This window comes from Heterodontus francisci, chromosome 13 (genome assembly GCF_036365525.1).
Source record: "Heterodontus francisci isolate sHetFra1 chromosome 13, sHetFra1.hap1, whole genome shotgun sequence".
Classification (NCBI taxonomy): domain Eukaryota; kingdom Metazoa; phylum Chordata; class Chondrichthyes; order Heterodontiformes; family Heterodontidae; genus Heterodontus; species Heterodontus francisci.
This window is the reverse complement of record NC_090383.1, coordinates 9,075,621-9,096,353: the sequence shown is the minus strand read 5'-3', so window position 1 is coordinate 9,096,353 and position 20,733 is coordinate 9,075,621. Positions and strand designations below refer to the sequence as shown.

Below are 20,733 nucleotides of genomic sequence, written 5' to 3'. Positions count from 1 at the left end.
AAGACCAGCACCAAAGCACCTCATAAACACGCTACTCCAACCCTGGTGCGCATATCTCTTCAGGAACTTTGAGAAAAGCCAATTTTTATCTAATGGGATAGACATTGATCATCTTTGCTCTCATTTGCTGAATGGAAAATGGGGGTAAAATGACCATTCGCAAGGCTATGAGCAACACCCCAAGGACATCTGAATAACGTCCAATGCCATATCAGCCTCAGACGATTTCAGGCATCTGGGGTTTCCACCTAAAGCAAGGATTAGGCCCCTTGCATATGCTAATGAGGGGCCTAATGCTTGTTCTGGCCTCCTGGAAGAAATTGGGCTGCTCTGAGTGCCTGAAACAGGATTTTATAAAATGAAAATTATTAAATCCTTTATCATTTTCCCCCACTTCTTGCCTCAATGTTGTTATTGTTGCAGTATTGGGGTAAAAACTGCAACTCCCGTGATTGAATCTCTGTCACATGTTCACCAAATTCCTTCACAGGATAAAAATTTCTCCAGTCCTTTTCTACCTGGTTCTCATGTGATGTGTGTTGACCTAGTACGGCCTGAGTGTTATAGTTCCAACTTCAATGATGTACCTTTCACATAGACAAACAGAGAATTTGTCCATCGATTTACCGTTCTTAACTACTGTTGTAGAATCCTTAACATTTCATTGGCTGAGTTCAGGTAAGTCAGTGCAGCCAGGAATCAAAGGCTGAGGGCAAGATCAAATTTTCAATTCACGTTTACCTGAATTTGACTAATTGAGGCACTTCAAAGTATAAAATAAAGGGCACAATTCTAAAGTGGGTGCAGGGACAAAGAGACCTGGGGGTGTATGTGCACAAATTGTTGAAGGTGACAGGGAAGGTTGAGAAAGTGGTTAATATGGCAAATGGGAACCTGAGCTTTATAAATAGAGGCATAGAGTACAAAAGCAAGGAACCTTTATAAAACACTGGTGCAGTCTCAACTGGAGTATTGTGTCCAGTTCTGGGTACCACACTTCAGGAAGGAGATGAAGGCATTAGACAGGGTGCAGAAAAGATTTATGAGCATCGTTCCAGGGATGAGAGCCTTCAGTTATTTGGATAGATTGGCAAAGCTGGGGCTGCTCCTCTTAGAGAAGAGAAGATCTATGCCGTTAAATGAACCAGCAGATTTTGCAAAAGGCAATTTTATGACCTACTAGGTTTAAGGATTTAGTCGGGGTGAAATTGGACCTTGTTGCATCCGTTTTCCAGAGATCCAGTTCAGGGGACCAGCAGGTGGTGGGAACATGTCCAATGCGACATTGGTTCGGATGATGTAGAGGTGTCCCTGATGGCTGTGTGAAATAGGCATTAGGCCCCTTGAATAGGCTAATAAACCATAGAACGAAAGAAAAGTTATGTCACAGAAGGAGGCCATTTAGCCCATCATGTCTGCACTGGAAATTGCTCTTCCCTGAACTCAGACATGTTAGCACATCAACTCTCCTTACAGCACGAAAGGCTAAGAGGAGATTTGATAGAGTTGTTTAAAATCATGAAGGGTTTACAGACAATTGGCTGGAATTTATAAGCTAGGCTTCAAAAACGGAGGTCCGCCTGTGCGGACCGCATGTCGCGGTACTGCGGCGGCTCATTTAAATGGCCGGGGCGGACTGAACATTCCCCCCACCCCTGCCTGATGACATGGAGGGTGCATGTGGTCCGTCCCTGTCTATGGCGTCAGGTGCTTTTACGCAGGCACCATTTTTAAAGGGCATAGAGCCCTTCCATTTCATTTAAATATTTAAAGATATAGTTAGTTCAAAAAAGTGAAAAAATGAGAATGGACAGAGATTGCTGGAGTTGTGTACCTATCACAACCTCTGCATCACCAACTCGTTCTTTCACAATAAACCTTGTCACCAGGTTTCATGGAGACACCCAAGATCACATCATTAGCACCAGCTGGACCTCATCGTCACAAGGCGAGCCTCTATAAACAGTGTCCAAATCACACGCAGCTTCCACAGTGCGGACTGCGACACTGACCACTCCCTGGTGTGCAGCAAAGTTAGACTCAAACCAAAGAAGCTACATCACTCCAAGCAGAAGGGCAGCCTGCTCATCAACACTAACAGAATTTCTTATCCACAGCTGTTTCTAAATTCACTTGAAAAAGCCCTTCAAAACACTCCCACAGGAGATGCAGAGACCAAGTGGGCCCACATCAGAGAAGCTATCTATGACTCAGCAATGACCACCTATGGCAAACGTGAGAAGCAGAATGCAGACTGGTTTCAATCTCACTTTGAAGAGCTGGAACCTGTCATAGCCGCTAAGCGCATTGCACTGCTGAACTACAAGAAAGCCCCCAGCGAGTTAGCATCCGTAGCACTTAAAGTAGCCAGAAGCGCTGCACAAAGAACAGCCAGGCGCTGTGCAAATGACTACTGGCAACAGATATGCAGTCATATTCAGCTGGCTTCCGACACCGGAAACATCAAAGGAATGGATGATGGCATTAAGAGAGCTTTTGGGCCAACCATCAAGAAGATCGCCCCCCTGAGTCTCAATTAGGGGCAATGATCACTGACCAACGCAAGCAAATGGACCGCTGGGTGGAGCTCTACCTAGAACTGTACTCCAGGGAGAATGTTGTCACTGAGACCGCCCTCAATGCAGCCCAGTCTCTGCCAGTCATGGATGAGCTGGGCGAAGAGCCAACAAAATCTGAACTCAGTGATGCCATTGATTCTCTAGCCAGTGGAAAAGCCCCTGGAAAGGACGGCATGGCCCCTGATATAATCAAGAGTGCCAAGCCTGCTATACTCTCAGCGCTCCATGAACTGCTTTGCCTGTGCTGGGATGAGGGAGCAGTACCACAGGACATGCACAATGCCAATATCATCACCCTCGAATAGAACATGGGTGACCACGGTGACTGCAACAGCTACAGTGGAATCTCCCTGCTCAGCATAGTGGGGAAAGTCTTCGCTCGAGTCATTTTAAACATACTCCAGAAGCTGGCTGAGTGTGTCTACCCTGAGGCACAGTGTGGCTTTCGAGCAGAGAGATCCACCATTGACATGCTGTTCTCCCTTCGCCAGCTACAGGAGAAATGCCGCGAACAACAGATGCCCCTCTACGTTGCTTTCATAGATCTCGCCAAAGCCTTTGACCTCGTCAGCAGACGTGGTCTCTTCAGACTACTAGAAAAGATCGGATATCCACCAAAGCTACTGAGTATCATCACCTCATTCCATGACAATATGAAAGGCACAATTCAGCATAGCGGTGCCTCATCAGACCCCTTTCCTATCCTGAGTGGCGTGAAACAGGGCTGTGTTCTCGCACCTGCACTGTTTGGGATCTTCTCCCTGCTGCTCTCACATGTGTTCAAGTCTTCAGAAGAAGGAATTTTCCTCCGCACAAGATCAGATGGCAGGTTGTTCAACCTTGCCTGTCTTAGAGCGAAGACCAAAGTATGGAAAGTCCTCATCAGAGAACTCCACTTTGCTGACAATGCTGCATTAACATCCCACACAGAAGTGTGTCTGCAGAGACTCATCGACAGGATTGTGGCTGCCTACGATGAATTTGGCCTAACCATCAGCCTCAAGAAAATGAACATTATGGGACAGGATGTCAGAAATGCTCCATCCATCATTATCGGTGACCACGCTCTGGAATTGGTTCAAGAGTTCACCTACCTAGGCTCAACTATCACCAGTAACCTGTCTCTCAATGCAGAAATCAACAAGCACATGGGAAAGGCTTCCGCTGCTATGTCCAGACTGGCCAAAAGGGTGTGGGAAAATGGCGCACTGGCACAGAACAAAAAAGTCCAAGTGTTTCAAGCCTGTGTCCTCAGTACCTTGCTCTACGGCAGCAAGGCCTGGACAACATATGTCAGCCAAGAGCGGCGTCTCAACTCATTCCATCTTTGCTACCTCCGGAGAATCCTTGGCATCAGGTGGCAGGACCGTATCTCCAACGCAGAAGCCCTCGAGGCGGCCAACATCCCCAGCATATACACCCTACTGAGTCAGCAGTGCTTGAGATGGCTTGGCCATGTGAGCCACATGGAAGATGGCAGGATCCCCAAGGAAGCATTGTACAGCGAGCTCGTCACTGGTATCAGACCCACCGGCTGTCCATGTCTCCACTTTAAAGACATCTGCAAACGCGACATAAAGTCCTGTGACATTGACCACAAGTTGTGGAAGTTAGTTGCCAGTGATCGCCAGAGCTGGCGGGCAGCCATAAAGGCGGGGCTAAAGAGTGGCGAGTCGAAGAGACTTAGCAGTTGGCAGGAAAAAAGACAGAAGCGCAAGGAGAGAGCCAACTGTGTAACAGCCGCAACAACCAATTTTATCTGCAGCACCTGTGGAAGAGTCTGTCACTCTAGAATTGGCCTTTATAGCCACTCCAGGTGCTGCTCCACAAACCACTGTCCACCTCCAGGCGCTTACCCATTGTCTCTCGAGATAAGGAGGCCAAAGAAGAAAAAAAGAAAAAAGTGAAATAAATGTTTCTAGCCCCCCTCCCATCCCCCCAATAACCTTACAATTCATCCTTTGCCATTTCTCCCCAAAAATACTTACCTGGTGCACCTGAGCCTCCCCCACCACCGCCCACCACCCCCCCTGCAGTTCATAAACTATGCACTTTACCCCTTCCTACTATCCCCTATACCAATCGGAGGAGTTTGATCCTGCTTCCTCCCCTCCCCTCCAAGATACGTACCTGCTCCCCCCTCCCCACCAGTGTCCTGCATTGGATCCCCGGATGGGTATCCAAAGGCATGCGAGTGCCGGCCACTGGCACCAATATGGCTCCGGAATGGACAGCGGGAGCAGGTAAGTACTTAATTTATTGATTTAAATAAATTGGCCACCCAATTGCCGAGCAGCGGAAGGGGCCACCACGAGACCTCGCCGCCGCTGACAATATCAGGCCGGACTTTCCCGGGCCTCAAGGCCCATGGTGAGCCTTTGCCGGAGCATTCCCCGCCACCACCCCACCCCCCCCCACACCCCCACCCCATGACCCTCGATGTCGGGGGGTGGTGCTGTAAAATCCAGCCCAATAAATAAAGAGAAACTGTTTCCCGTGGCTGAAGGCCCAATAATTAGTGGGCAGAGATTTAAGGTGATTAGCAAAAGAACCAGAGGCAGCATGAGGAAAAACTTTTATGTGCAATGAGTGATTAGGATTTGGGGTGCACTGCCTCAAAGGGGAATAGCTGCAGATTCAATAATAGCCTTCAAAAGGGAATTAGACAAATACTTGAAGTAGAATTAAAGTGCAAGGTATGGAGAAAGAGTGGGGTGGAGTGGACTAACTGGATTACTCCATGAAAGAGCCCAGTGCAGACTTGATGGGCCGAATGGCCTCCTTCTGTGCTATCCTGTTCCATGATTCTCTGACTAATGTCAGGTAGCAGCAGAGGGAGGACTGTGTTAAAAGGGATCTCAATCAGTCTTGAAACAAACCAGCTGTGTTCAAGTTGATAACAGATCGTTGAAATGCTCCACATTGATTTCCTGCCAGATCTTATTAGAGCATAATCCTTTCATTAAAATTAATATCATTTGGATTCTGAGAAGGAAGCTGCATGGTTTATGAATATCAGTAGATTGAATTACATTTTTCAATTCTCTGCCAGCTACTCGTAATTCTTTATTTTATACATATAGAATTGATTTAATTTTTTATTTGTGTAGCTATTGTTGCCCAGCCAACATACTAAGCATTCTTATCAAGTAGAGGTGGTGTAGGATATCAGGAAAAGGAAATAAAGGAAATATATATGACACAGCATATGAGTTATAACATTCACAAAGACTGAATAAATAGACTGTCTTTTTTTTAAACTGATGACCATTCTGTTACTCCCAATATTATTATTCATGCAGTTTTGTTTTTCGTGATCTGAATCTACGACTTCAGAAATGCATTGCCATCATTTGAAATACTTTTTCAGCACACGGCTTTATTTGACACCTGGAGCTCAAAACAAGTCTCTGCATTTGGCTGTTGCTCATTGTAAAACATTAGCTCAGTGAAGACACAACATTGAGTATGGACTCTTAGTTTTTTGGTATCATTTAGAATAAGGAGGTAGCTATGTAACGCTCCCCTCCCCCAATAGCTTAATATTTTCTCCTGCCAGCTTTAACCTTGTCTTATTGGAGCAGTGATTTGCATGACAGAATGTATAATGTAATCGGTCAGTCAAAGTAGGAATGAACCATAACTAGTTGTGAACGCTTGGCAGATTGTTAATCAAAAGCAGAAGACTGCAGATGCTAGAAATCTGAAATGTTGGAAATACTCAGCAGGTCTGGCAGCATCTGTGGAGAGAGAAGCAGAGTTAACGTCTCAGGTCGATGACTTTTCATCAGAACAGTTGTTAATCAAACTGGTCTCACTGCAGTATTAGTAAGACTGGACGTTGCTCTTTATTAAATTGTAATAATAAATAATCATGTTTTGAGGTTATCAACTTCTGACTTCTCTGCAGTGAAAACTATAGTAAAGAAGAATGTTTCATCTTTGTGTTGAAACACGCCACTTTAATTCACCCATCTTTATTTATCTATAGGCCTAATTGGTGCCGTATTTGCTGGGATTGCAGCTTCCATTGGCAGCACTAATTCATCATGGCTGATGATGCAGACATGCGCAATGAACTGGAGAATATGCAACAACGCGCCGACCAGGTGGCTGATGAGGTGAGTCTTATTGCACAAAAGCACTGGATTCTAACACCTTTTAATTCCCACCGATTTCAGAATTCGATTCACTGCATTGGCAGATTCAGCTGCTTCAGTCATACATTAACGCAAAAAAAAGCACTGGATGAAGGCAGTGGAGAGGTAGAACTGGGTGCCATCAGCGTACATGTGGAAGTTGACCCCTTGTCTGTAGATGACAACAACAAAGGCGTAAATGAGGGAAAGGAGCTGGCCAAGAGTAGAACCAATGTCTGCATGGCCTCAGCTGACCCTACCTTTCCAGTCTGCTTCACTCTCAATGCCCAAGCTCTTCGCTATTCAACTCTAGTGTCCTCTGCATTCCTCCTCTCCCTGCTTCACCTTCAATAACAGATTGGTACCCCATCCACACACATTCACTCCCTCAACCACCAATGCACAGTGGCAGCAGTGTGTACCATCTACAAGATGCACTGCAGCAATGCACCAAACCCGTGACCTTTACCAACTAGACGGACAAGGGCAGCAAATGCTTGGAAACACCACCACCTGCATGTTCCTCTCCAAGCCACACACCATCCTGACTTGGAACTATAATCGCCGTTCCTTCACTGTTGCTGGGTCAAAATCCTGGAACTCCCTTCGTAATGGCAATGTGGGTGTACCTACCACACATGGACTGCAGCGGTTCAAGAAGGTGGCTCACCACCACCTTCTCAAGGGCAATTATGGATGGGCAATAAATGTTGCCCTAGCCAGTGGTGCCCACATCCCATGAATGAATAAAAAAAATTAACCTCAGCTGAACACCCTGAGATCTCACCCTAAATCTCTCTCCCTTGCTACCTCAATCGTTATAAGCCTCCTCAAAGCCTACCCCTTCCATCATGCCTTTGGTCACCTCTACTTAATGTCCTTCTCCTGACACACAGCATCTGTTCTCACATATGTGAAGTTTGTTGGAATGTTAAGGCATGATACAGCTAGATCTTATTTCTTTATGTATCTCGCTGGATTTAGATTTTAATTGTCAGAGTTCTGTCAGTCCACCTGTCCCTTGTCACCCTTGTCTTTCTCTTTATCCCTTTTTGCCTCCTGCCTCCTTTTTTGCTCCTTCTCTTTTCTACCCATGCTGCAAGTTTTTCCACCAGAGGGAGGTCATTCTGGGCACTTTTGTTCAGTAGAAATGTTGATCTAATGGTGTAGCCTCACCATTAATGTCTTTAAAAAAATCGCAAAGAACCTCTTATATTAACAGAAGCTATTACATTCAAGCCAAATTTTTGATTTTGTGAATATTTGTGGTGAGCCACATTTCTTGCACCACATTTAGGTTATTTATACACATCTGGCATTAGTCATCTTGCATTGTATAATTAATGTCATTATTTGAGGCTTTATCCACTCATTTACAAGATTATCCAATACATTTCAAGTATGGGTAATCTGTAACAAGGCAATTAAAAAAAGCAAATATCTTTTCATGCAATACAACTGCTCTACTGAAAATAATGTGACTCATTGAAGTTCAGTAGTTGACATGCTGGCAACAGACAATATCAAGAGCCTGTGCTGACCTTGCTAGAAGCTAAATTATCTTAAAGGAGAAGAATGCTGAAGGAGTAAGTGCTATTCATACATTTAGTCTGCTAAATGCATCATTATGCAATTGTTTGCCTCATCACTCTTTAAAAAAAGTCTATTTAACAACATTTGAGCTTTGCTTGTACTCTATTTGTTCATAAAATTACACTCAGTATACGGCACAGGAACAGGCCATTTGGCCCAACTAGTTTATACTCTACACAAGCCTCCTCCCACTCCGTTTCATCTCACCCAATCAGCATGTTGTGGATATGCTGATCAGTGCAAAATATCACAAGATGTAACAAAGGAGGTTCCCTTAGAATGCTTTTTCATTCTGATAACAGTGTTAGTGCACTCAGAATGTGTGCGAAAGAAAGTACAGGTGGCTTGTGAGGATAAATCCCTAATGTTCACAACATCCGCCCCGGGAATTTCCTCATCTTCTTCAGAACAGTCCCCACTGCCACTGACTCTGCCGAGATTTTTCTAAATGTAGAAAATGCAGCAAAAATGCATCAGTCTCATAATGAAAGGGGAGCTTGTGTCTACTGATTCCCTTTGCCCGGCATCACTGCAGTGCATCTGCTGCACTGTTTCGACTAAAATAAAAAGAGAACAAATGAGATTCCAACGTATGTGTCCTCAAGGTTTTTAAATTTCAAGGGGAAAATGGCAGATCTCGGGTTAACTATTTAATTAGCATTGCTACAGCCCTTTGGGCTTCTCTATTACAAGGAATAAAACAATATCTGGATGTATATATCCCATTGTCCTATTATCATTGCAGCAACACTAACTCTGCACTATGTAATTTGATTTGATAAAATTAGATTTAATTTCTGAGCAACACATATTAAAAAAAAATTCCAGCTGTATACTGAAGAACAGAGACTAACAATTATTTAATATCAAGCTGAATACAGTAGTTTTTATTTCTTCATTTCACATAGTCAGTTGTTATGCTCTAGAATGCACTGCCTGAAAGGGTTTTTTTAATTCATTCACAGAACATGGGCATGGCTGCAAGGCCAGCATTTATTTCCCATCCCTAATCGCCCTTGAGATGTTGGTGGTGAGCCGTCACCTTGAGCTGCTGTAGTCTGTGTAGATTATAGCTTTTCTCGTAATGATTTTGATACAACTGAGTGGCTTGCTAGGCCATTTCAGAGGGCAGTCAAGAGTCAACCACATTGTTGTGGGTCTGGAGTCACATGTAGGCCAGACTGGGTAAGGACAGCAGATTTCCTTCCCTAAAGGACACTAGTGAACCAGATGGATTTTTACAGCTATCCGATAGTTTCATGGTGACCATTATTGACATGAGATTTTTATTCCAAAGTTATTTAATTAACTGAACTTAAATTTCCCAATCTTTGAGATGGCATTTGAACTCACATTTCCAGATTACTCATCCAGTAACATGACCAGTATGTTACGGTACCCTCAAAGACCTGAAAGGGTAGTGGAATTCAATAATAGTTTTCAGATGGGACTAGGATAAATACCTGAAGGGAGAGATTTGCAGGGCTATGGGGAAAGGGCAAGGGAGTGAGACTAATTGGATAGCTCTTTCAACAAGCTGGCACAGGCGTGAAGGGACACCTTCTATGCTGTATGATTCTGTGATTCTATTTTATGATTCTTCATGTAATTAGTACAAATGATTAAGCTGCTCCTTCTTGGTTTCTGATTGTGTTTCATTTTCACTTATTTTCGATCTTTCTTCCTGGTTACAGTCATTGGAAAGCACCCGTCGTATGCTTCAGCTTGTTGAAGAGGTAAGGACTTTATACTTAGATGTGAACTACATTCTTTTATTATTTTATGAAAAGTATTTAAACGGCAATAGGTTTTTGTCACATAGATTAATTTATTAAAAATTCCTTTTCTTTTAATTTTCTCATTTTAAAGTCCTTACAAATCATTTTTATATCTTTGGTCAAGAGGAATCTGGGCAGCAAATGTCTCCAGTAAGACTCTAATCCCACTCAGTCCTAAAGGAATGAGACTAATCCTGTAAATTCTACCCTTTATCATCCTACTTTAATTAACACTACTCATTTATATGGGAGGGGGCCATTTAGTCCCTTGAATCTGCGCCATTCAGTGAGATCATGACTGATCTGTATCTCAACTCCATCCACCTGGCTTGGCTCCATATCCCTTTATACTCTTGCCTAGCAAAAATCTATCAATCTCAGATTTAAAATTAATATATTTTTTTTTCCATTTCCTTCGATTTCTCTCTCCTTTTTGCCCCAAAGACCTCTTGCTTCCATTGGGTTTCCTTCATCTGGGAGAAGTGGAACTGTCCAGAACCCTTGACAGCTCCACACCTGGCATTGAAAGCTTGCTGACAGGAATTATGAGTGAATAAATGATATAGGTTTTCCTCCTTGTCAGAAAGCTGTCAAGCAATGACGAGCACCTCCTATAGTTACCTGTGGTTGAGAGTTAGCGCTGCTGTTCAAATACTGAGGATACCATTCTCCTTCTGTTTTCTTCCCCTTCTCAAGTGTTCAAGAGGACAGTTGGGCAACATGGCAGGTACATTGCATACAGGAAACTGGCCTGAATAAAGCATGGACCTATGCTTTTTTCAACGCAACAAAAACTGTGTTGCCATGAATGGCCTCAAAAAAGAGGCAGATATGCAAGTAAGAATAAGGCTAGACAGTCAATGGACCCTGCTCTTTCTCTTCATTGACAGAGACAGACAAGTACGATTGACATAAAAATTAGCTCAGTTCCAAAACTGAGTACACATTGTGCAGGAGCATTGATGGCTACCATGCAACTGAACTTTCAAGAATCAGTCAGGATGACATTAATATGCAAACATATGTTGATGATGAAAATGAGCTTTGCCCCTTGGAACTCTAATCTGCCTATGTTGATGCATAAGTATATTTAGTGCCATTCTTTAAAGAAAACGTTGTTAATGCTTATCTCTAATAGAGCAAATCTTGAATCTAGCACAGCAGTTTGTTTTAGTTAGTTAGGGTAAGGTTGCTTAATTTTAGCAGGCAGTCTCAATATATCAGTAAGCCAGCTGTTTCTATGTGAGCAACCTCAATGTATATATAGTTTTAGACCATTATTCTCTTGCTTTATGTAATTAGTACATATTCTTAAAGATGGAGCTGAATAGTCGTTAGGGAAGAGACATGCCTATCATTAGCAGTGACGTGCGATAGGAGATGACCTTACAGGAAATAATGATCACTGCTGTCTCCAGATTTTATTCTGAAGGAAGGCCAGCAGGCACAAGTCAGCAGTGATACAGAATCACTTCAGTTAAGTTCATCACTAGCTCTGAGGAAACTCTGAAAATAGAGCTGCCAACTGTGGTCTGACTTTACAATAAAATTCTTAAAGGACTATGCCAGTATACTTGCCATGACTGCACTATACAAACATCTATCAGCTCCAGCAGCAGAGAATCTATTGCCAATAACAAGTTATGGCCTTTTTACATGTTGAAAGATAGAAAAGTGCTGAGAATAAGGATCACTGGCACCATTATAAAACTGTCCTAAAATGAAAGTGTGGGTCCTGCTGCCCAAGAGGCAGATGTTCACTTGTATAATCCTGTGTGACTAATCACTGAACATCTGCACATGGGTGGAACAGAACCCCTTGCAGTTCATGAAGGACACGGCACTGTGTGTAGGTCCAGATGGCCATCTCAGTGCCGTTAATAATGCCTTAGGCTTGGGGGGAATCCTGCAAAGCAGGGCCAACTCATTCTGCTGCTGGTTTTTCCATAGGGAAAGTGATGAAGGATATTTGCCATGTGAATAGCACATGATACCTCTGTGCACTGCAGATTGATTGGTATTGTTGCTGTCCCCTGTGGTAGCCTGTACTGAATCTAAGGCTTACAAGTTCAGGGCTCTGGTGACTTGAACTGGCAGTGCCATTCCTGCAATAGAGGCTCTCTGCAGGCTAGATGGCACATTTCCTCCCTGGTGAAGTAGAGCCTGCAAAGGCATTGTGGTTAGATAGGCATGACAGGGTGTGCAGACATGGATTATATGGGTGTGTAATGTTATGGGTAAATGAATCTGACTCGCATTCCTCTGGCATCATCTTCTTCCTCTGCCCCCTTATAGAATAAAAAAGTTATAGTGAAAAAATTACCATATCTCAATTCTTAATTATAACAGCTAAAAATCTTGATATCAAAAACCTAGAAAAATAAATGTAACAGAAACAAAGCAAGCACCTTGAGAGCTCACAAAACTTAAAAGTAAATGCGCACAATCAAAAATGCTGCTGTGAAAAATGCCTTTAAACATGCTTGATGGTTTTCACTTAATTTACACAGGTAAGCCAATCCCCACAAAACAATCCTGCAATCATCTCAGCACTCATTAATGTTCAAAGTACATTCATTCATTTTGATACTTAAAATCGACTCAAAAAACTTGCCCAGGTGATTCCATCAGTCACACGAATTTGCCGAGAACTTTGTAAAAGAGATTTCTTGCCTGATTGTCTACCTTCCCACTTGTAGATTCTGCATTTGGATATCTAAAAGCCAGAGAGGGTGGACCTTCAGAATCCTGAGTAAGGACTAATGTTAGATACAAATACCCTTCATTGTGCCAACAATACATTATTGACATGCTTCATTTAAATATAGAAATTGTGCTTCTTCTCTTCCAGCTTTCAAAATCTATCATTTAAAGTATGCCTTTGGTCATCTCTTCAAACTTTCCCCTTACAGTTCAGTGTTTAGTTCTTCCCTATAAAGCACCATGGAATGTTTGACTACATTAAACATGCCAGCTAAATGTGAGTGGTATTTCTTTCAGCTGAACCCGCTGGTTATCATGAGGAAGGGCAGAACACTAGCTGGGGAAGACAGAAGCAAAATACTGCAGATGCTGGAAACCTGAAATGAAAACAGAAAATGCTGGAAATGCTCAGCAGGTCTGGCAGCATCTGTGCAGAGAGAAGCAGAGTTAACATTTCGGGTTGATGAAAGGTTCTGACAAAAGGTTATCAACCTGGAATGTTAACTCTGTTTCTCTCTCCACAGATGTTGGCTGACCAGCTGAGTATTTCCAGCATTTTCTGTTTTTACTGGCTGTGGAAGTTGTTATTATTCCAGATGAGTGGGAGCAATAGATTTCTGGCTGCTGATTTTCTGCAGGTTATGTGGAATTTTGCTGATTTTCGCAGTTGTTTTTTTTTTGTTAATACTGCAGAATTCTAAATTTTTTTCTCAGCTCCAAGATGAAGAAACAGTGAATCAGGCTCACTCTTCTCAAGAGAAATTCATTTATCCAGTTTCTGAAAATAGTATCTGTTTCACATAATGCTGGCTAAACATTTTACTGTAAAATCCCGCTGTGTTTAATAAAAACATGCAGATTTCTGTGTTCCTGAAGCTTGATTACAAATAACCAGCAATGACAATGGAGACAAATCCTTCCCAATTTTGATGAACTTCCTACCTCTCGATTAGATGCAACCGCAGGAACTACATTAAATACCTTGAGGGATTTGAGCAGCCAGATTAAATTCTGCAAGGACTAAATAAAAAGAATTACTGGGAGTGAACACAATCTTCTGTCCAGGATAATGAAGATTTTGTTTCAGCTCAAATCCTTCTTGTAGGCCAAATCCTACAGATGGTATTAGGGGAAGGAGGGGTGAGGAGCTTGTAACTTACAATACACAAGAAAACAGTGCTGTAGCTTTAAAGGAGAATAGACAGTGGCCTGGATTTTGCTACACCTTCCCAGCCCATAGGAAAGCAAACAGACTCAGCATTACCTCAACTGGATGATTCTTGACTGCCAGTCACACATCCTTTTCTCCCATGTCTGATGTTTTTATATTTAGTGAACAAAAGTGAATGGAATCATTGAATGGTTACAGCACAAAAGGAGGCCATTCTGCCTGTCCTGCCCATGCCAGATCTGCATGAGCAACTCAGCTGGTCCCACTGCCCAGCCCTTTCTCTGTAGCTCTGCAAATCTTTTCTCTTCAGGTGCGGATCCAATTCCCTTTTAAAAGCCACGATTGAATCTGCCTCCTCAGGCAGTGCATTTGCAGATCCTAACCACTCACTGCGTAAAAACGCTTTTCTTCATCTCACCATTGGTTCCTTTGCCATTCACCTTAAATTGGTGCCCTCTGGTTCTCAACCCTACCGAACAGTTTCTGCCTAGCTACTCTGTCTAGACCTCTCATGATTTTGAACACCTCTATCAAATACTCAAAGACATTTTAAAAAAGCAAAATTCATTTGAATGCCCCAATGATTTTTCCCTTGTGTTGCTCACAGCTGTGTCCTGGAGATTAATATTTCATTCCTGGAGTATCCAGGGTAATCCTGGAGGGTTGGTAACCCGAGTCCAGGCCTACAAGGAGCTCTACCCAATACAGGATAGTTAGTTCCAGCCATGGAATGCAAGCAGCCTTCTGCTTGGGTAGAGCTTCATTGCAGCTAATGATTTCAGATGCTTATCCTTGATTGCTTTTGCACTGACTCTGACAGAAGGTTCATATAAAAATGATAGTGTAAATGAGGAAGCTGGGGCTAGTTGTTAATATGATCACATCCTTGCACACAGATATTAAAATGTCTAAGTGAGAGAGTTGTGTGTTCAATTTTGTGATTCTAAACTCATCAGATGTTAACATGCTGAGTGACTGTCAGTCAAAGTATCAGCAGCCTCATAGATTTGCAGCCATCTTTGACTTAAATTCTGCCCTCTGTGCAATCTCTTTGTCTCTGGTTTAATTCAACAATGTCAAAGAGCAATCCAGTTGTTGAAATAGATTGTAGGGAAGAATTGCGATCTTAAAGGAGCAACCTCTGTTGTGTATTTTCCTGTTGCATCTAAGACAGCATATACAGAACATCGTGGCACTCTGAAATATATTGTAGCTAAAATTAAAAACATTGTGCTGAATTTTCCCAGCCCTATGGCGACAGGTTGGGAGGCAGGACGGCTGGTAATATGGTGAGGCAAGGTATCGCGAGGGGAGCCTGACGTCCTCTCAACACTGTGGCATATTAGCAGCAGCGGAAGCCTCAGCAGTCTGACTACCCACTTGGTGGCCAATTGAGCCACTTAAGTGCCTAATTAAGGGCCACTTCCCACCCTCACCAGCATTTTACTGCCATGTGGGGAGACTGCCAGGTAAACCTTGGCCTCCCAGTGGATTCCGCTGCTGCACTCTCCTTTATGGCTGCCCCTTAGCCCAGGGGGCCTCCCATGGTCGAGATGCCACCGTTGCAAAATTCACTGCCCTTTCTCGACTTGCTCAGCAAAACTTATCCGTCTTTGCGGGTTCCTTGGCACTGAGGCGCCATCTCCTTCATGCTGCAGCCTCAGCAGTGGGCACTGCTAGAGGTGGCACTGCCAAAGCTGCTGAGCTGCCAACCCTCTGATTGCCAGCTCTGGGCAGCAGGCTTACATTCTCAAGTGGCATTTTAATTGGCCACCGCTGGTAAAATGCCACTCCAGGGTCCCGCTACCCACCGGAATGGCGTCGACTCCCCACTTTCAGTCCCAGAAGTGGGACATCACAACTTGCGAGGAAAATTCACCTCATCATCTAATGGGGAGAGTTTTCTGGATCTGGATTGCCTGGTTGCAGCAAATATCAGAAAATCAGCTGGATTGGAACATATGTCTGTAAAGGAACCCGCCCGATTTTCCTTCAGGTAATTTAGGTGGAAGGAAAGGAGGGGAGACAATAGAAAAATGGATATATTTTTCATGGCAGGAACAGTCATAATATAAGTAGCATTCATCAGTTACTCACTTGTTCAGTCGATGATGCTCACTGTTGAATGTGCCCTACATCCCTTTAAACATTTCCAGTGTTCTGTTGGTCTCCACAGCCCTGAAATTTCACCAAACTACAATCCCAGCACTTATTCATTGGTTCCCTCCTGCTGCCATTCACAAAACCCATGCCAATAGGGGCATATCTTGGGTGCTTGCCTTGTCCAACGGGCCAGATAGTTCTGCACGACCTGCCCTTTACTAAGGTGGGGACAGGGTCACTTACATATATTAAACAAAAACTCTCGCAAGCCCATCTCTGCCATTCAGGAGACCAGTGATTTTTTTTTTTATTCATTCGTGGGATGTGGGCATCGCTGGCTAGGCCAGCATTTATTGCCCATCCCTAATTGCCCTTGAAGTCTCTTCTTATTCGGTGCACCAGCCCACAACGTTACGCTGGGTCCGTCTGAGCCTGGGGATGCCGCAACTCCAAGCTTAGGAAAGTTCTGTCCTTTTACAAGGCCCGCATGCATACTGGCACTGCAGGCTGGAGCCCGGCATATCCAGATCCCAGCCAGGTTTCTTGCCTGGAGCAACGCACTCCCACCGGAGTGCCTGAAGGACCCTGGAATTCCAAAGCTTATAAATGCATTTCTATTTGATGTAAGAGCACCCAGACAATTTCAATATTGAGCTTTTCAATAAGGACAATCTTATAAATAAACAGGAATAACGTCGTAATTGTGGTAAATAACCTTCACAATCTTGAATTACTGCATGAATCAAGAGTAACCGGCAAGTTGAAAGTAAGATAGAACCAGCTGTCGGAAATCAAAAATTCTTTATCCGTTTGCTTTGAAGGCATTAGGTATCTGGAATGTCTTTTGAATGTACAGGTATTAGCTATCCTTTCCAAACATGAGAGATAGGCAATGTCTATTTGTTCCCTGGAATGTTCCTTCAAAGAAATTGATAAAGAGCCACACAATTGCTTGAAGGGTGTGAACTGACTTCACAGATTGTCAGCAACCTCATCTGTTTGTATGCTAACATGCCAGCTGTCACTTAGAAAATCAACATTCCTGTCGCTTATTGATGATTTACACTAAAATAGCATGTCAGTCATTTAGAACAATGATAAGATGCCACTGAAAGGGCTTGGGATCACAATCTCTGTGCAAGGTGGTTAAAGTCACAAGTTGGGTGGGGTGGATAGTTGTGGGGTGGTGAGGGGGCAGGTTTGGCTGTAGACTCAAAAGTTAACATCATACAAAGAAAGCTTGAGAAGGTTTGCACCTGGGCCCCATGAGTGCCAAATAAATTTGTTATGGACACGTGCAAGGCTAGAGGTAATCGCAGGAGGTACCTATACTCTACGGGTGGGCTAGGACTTGCCAAGGAAGATGTTGAAGAGGACCTAGTGGTGTTAGTTAACTCATTGCTCACTATGTTTAAACAGCTTAAGGTGGCAATAAAGATAGCAAATAGAATGTCAGATTATATTTCAAAACCAACTGGGTTCAAATCAAAGAGCTATGAGAAATGAGTTGTTAAGCTATTGTTCCAGGTTTTCTTTCTGTATCCTATTAATTATTTGATATACCTCTGTAATAAGGTACCCTCTGCAGTGCCTCCTTTTGAAGAGATGTCACTGAGGGTACCTTATTATACAAAACACTTCATGGGATACAGGAAGCAAACCTGAATCAATACTTGGAGGTATGCCAGGCAGCAGGACAAGAGGCTAGGGGTTCAGAGATCTGAAGATAAAATTTAAGGCAGACATCCTGTGTTTTAGAGACAGAGAATGATCAATAGCTGCAGTGGATTTCCAAAGAGGGAGGATGAGCCCAGGGCACTGCCTTCATTTAAAGAAAACAGCTGGATACTGTAATGAGAAACTAGCACGAGTGGTCATGATGGCTGCGGAACCTTCTTCATCTAGATCTGTCTTGTGATCTTTTAAAGGGTATCGATGCTGTCAGTGGGCATATTTCAGTTATATTGAGGCAGCTGCGTGTTTTTTTTAACTATTTACAGTATATACCCATTCCTCAGCTAAATATATTCCTCCCAAAGTGAGTAAATGAGGTGGCCGTTCACCTCAGGGCCCAAACTGGAAAATGTGTTCATAACTGTCTACAGGGTACTTGAACTACGAACATCGATATGTACATATGAACATACCAAGGAGCAGAATTAGGCCATTCGGCCCCTCAGGCCTGCTCCACCATTCAATAAGATCATGGCTGATCTTTTTGTGCCTCGAATTCCACACTCCGATCTACCCCCGATAACCTTTGATTCTCTTACCTAACAAGAATCTATCTACCTCCGCCTTAAGAATATTCAATAACCCCGCATCCACCACCTTCTGAGACAAAGAGTTCCAAAGTCGCAGAACCCTCTGAGAGAAAAAATTTCTCCTCATCTCTGTCCTAAAAGGGCGACCCCTAATTTTAAAACGGTGCCCCCTAGTTCTGGACTCACCCACAAGAGGAAACATCCTTTCCACATTCACCTTGTCAAGATCGTTCAGGATCTTATATAAAATCATAGACTTCAATCAAGTCTCCCCTCACTCTTCTAGATGGTATACAGTCTACAATCCTTAATGAAATGAGGAAGGAAATTTTTTTAAAAGCGCAGTGGGTAATATTTTTAAAACACTATAAATAGAGGAATTATACCTATTATACTGGATGTTATCTAAATGTTAGAAAATAGAGTGAGGCATTTTTTCAAATCATTCTTTGGGATGCAGGTGTCACTGGCAAGACTGACATTTATTGCCCATCCCCAGTTGCTCTTAGAAATGTGGTGGGCCTCCTTCTTGAACCAGTTTAGTCCGTGTGGTGAAAGTGCTGATGCAATACTGTTAGGTTGGGAGTTCCAGGAGTTTGACCCAGTGACTACAAAAGAATAGCAGATACATGTCCAAGTCAGGATAGTGTGTGACTTGGAGGGGAACTTGGAGGTGATGGTGTCCCCCATGCACCTGCCACCTTTGTCATTCTAGGTGGTGGAGGTCTCGGGTTTAGGGGTTGCTGTCGACAGTAGAAAGAAACAGCTCAAATGCATTTTACACAATTATGATTGAAAACTTAGTCAGCAACAGAAGCTGGACTCCCCATTGGCACAGTATCTCACGCCAGTGAGTAACTGAGTCATGTAGGCCTGGGAGGTTCCATGTTCAATTCCTGGTCTGTGTTAAGTTAGCTAAATCAGTCAAGTTAGTGGTAGGGGGTCTACAACTGGCATAACCCTGGGTTAGAGAAAGTCATATCAGACAAAATCCCGGCTACTGATCACTGTCTACTAGCCCCTGCTAGAGGTGTGAGCTCTGGGTGAGTGAGGACAAGGAGAGGACCAGATTCAGTTGTGAAGCCCTTCATGGGTAAATAGACTGCCAGCACTCACTTGACTTACACATGAACAATAACCCCTTGGACAAGGTGCCTGGCGGATGATCAATGCTGATTGAGGCTTAACACAGCAAAGAGGCAATGCCTTCAGCAGAGGAGAGGAAGAATATTGGTTGAAAATGATAGAGGAGGCGGAAAATAATTAAAAAGCACAAAAGATGGCAGTAAATGGGAAAGCTCTGAGTGGATCTATTAGAGCTTTTCAAGAGTTTATTCTGCTGTTCATGAATAATATATAGAAGGTACTTGCTATGGAATAATATTATCAGATTAACTGTGACACTGAGCTAAGTTGCCTGAAGATGGGGTTAAGTCAAATTGATTGAATTCCAAAGGATCTTGACCAATTAAGTGAATGAGGTAAGTTGTTAATGAATCTTGATAGACATAAATGTAAGGGTATGTACATTAAAATTCTGACATTTAGGTAGCATGAATAAGGAAAGCATTTGGGTAAAATTTAAAGACCAATTATTGAAGAAGTTAATGGGATGCTGTTCTGTGTAAAACTAGGCAAATATTGGTACCACCTCATCTGTGAAAGGATATTTGGAGCATTGTGTCCAGTTTAAAAGGGTTAATAAAAGCAAAATACTGCGGATGCTGGAAATCTGAAATAAAAACAAGAATTGCTGGAAATACTCAGCAGGTCTGGCAGCATCTGTGGAGAGAGAAGCAGAGTTAACGTTTCAGGTCAGTGACCCTTCTTCAGAACTGGACCCTTCTGAAGAAGGGTCACTGACCTGAAACATTAACTCTAATTAGGCATAGTCATTGTGGGCTCTACTTACCCACTTCCACTGAAGAAGTGGAGTGGTCTGGCTGATGTACAGTGTCAGGTTTCGGGATGGCTCAGGGACTGAGTGAGAGGGTGGACAGGTTCTCATATGGAGCACTGGAGATTCTAGTGGAGGATGTCGAGAGGAGGAAGAATATCCCATACCTGGAGGGCAGAAGGAGTCTACCTTACCCTCCTGTCCCTAACTCCTGCAGCAGCTAGAGCTGCTCTGCCTGGCCTCATCTCCTCCTCGCCTTCCTTGTCCAGACCAAGGGAGGCCCCTAGCAAGATGCCCATGACCAAGCACTCCCTTTTGCCTGGTGATCCCGATAAGTTGTCCAATAAGGGAGAGTAGCTCAGCACTTACGCATTTTAGGTGAAGTCCTCAGCAAATTTTCAGAAAATATGTTGACAGAATGTTGGTGACGTCTTGACAAAGTGTCCCAGAAAGTCTCCAGATGTACTTCAAAATCCTCTTAAAACCTCCAGCAGAAAACAGTGAAA

The 20,733-nt window shown here is 43.3% G+C and overlaps 1 protein-coding gene across 2 annotated transcripts in view; it reads left to right on the top strand.

The window, feature by feature from the left end:
- Nucleotides 1–20,733, top strand: part of LOC137376220 (synaptosomal-associated protein 25) — a 108,326-nt gene that overhangs the window by 62,113 nt on the left and 25,480 nt on the right. For both annotated transcript variants that reach the window (XM_068044341.1, XM_068044342.1), the window contains exons 2-3: nt 6,571–6,700; nt 10,006–10,047. In XM_068044341.1, coding sequence (XP_067900442.1) covers nt 6,629–6,700; nt 10,006–10,047 — 114 coding nt within the window. In that variant the 5' untranslated portion in view covers nt 6,571–6,628. The remainder of the gene's footprint in view (nt 1–6,570; nt 6,701–10,005; nt 10,048–20,733) is intronic.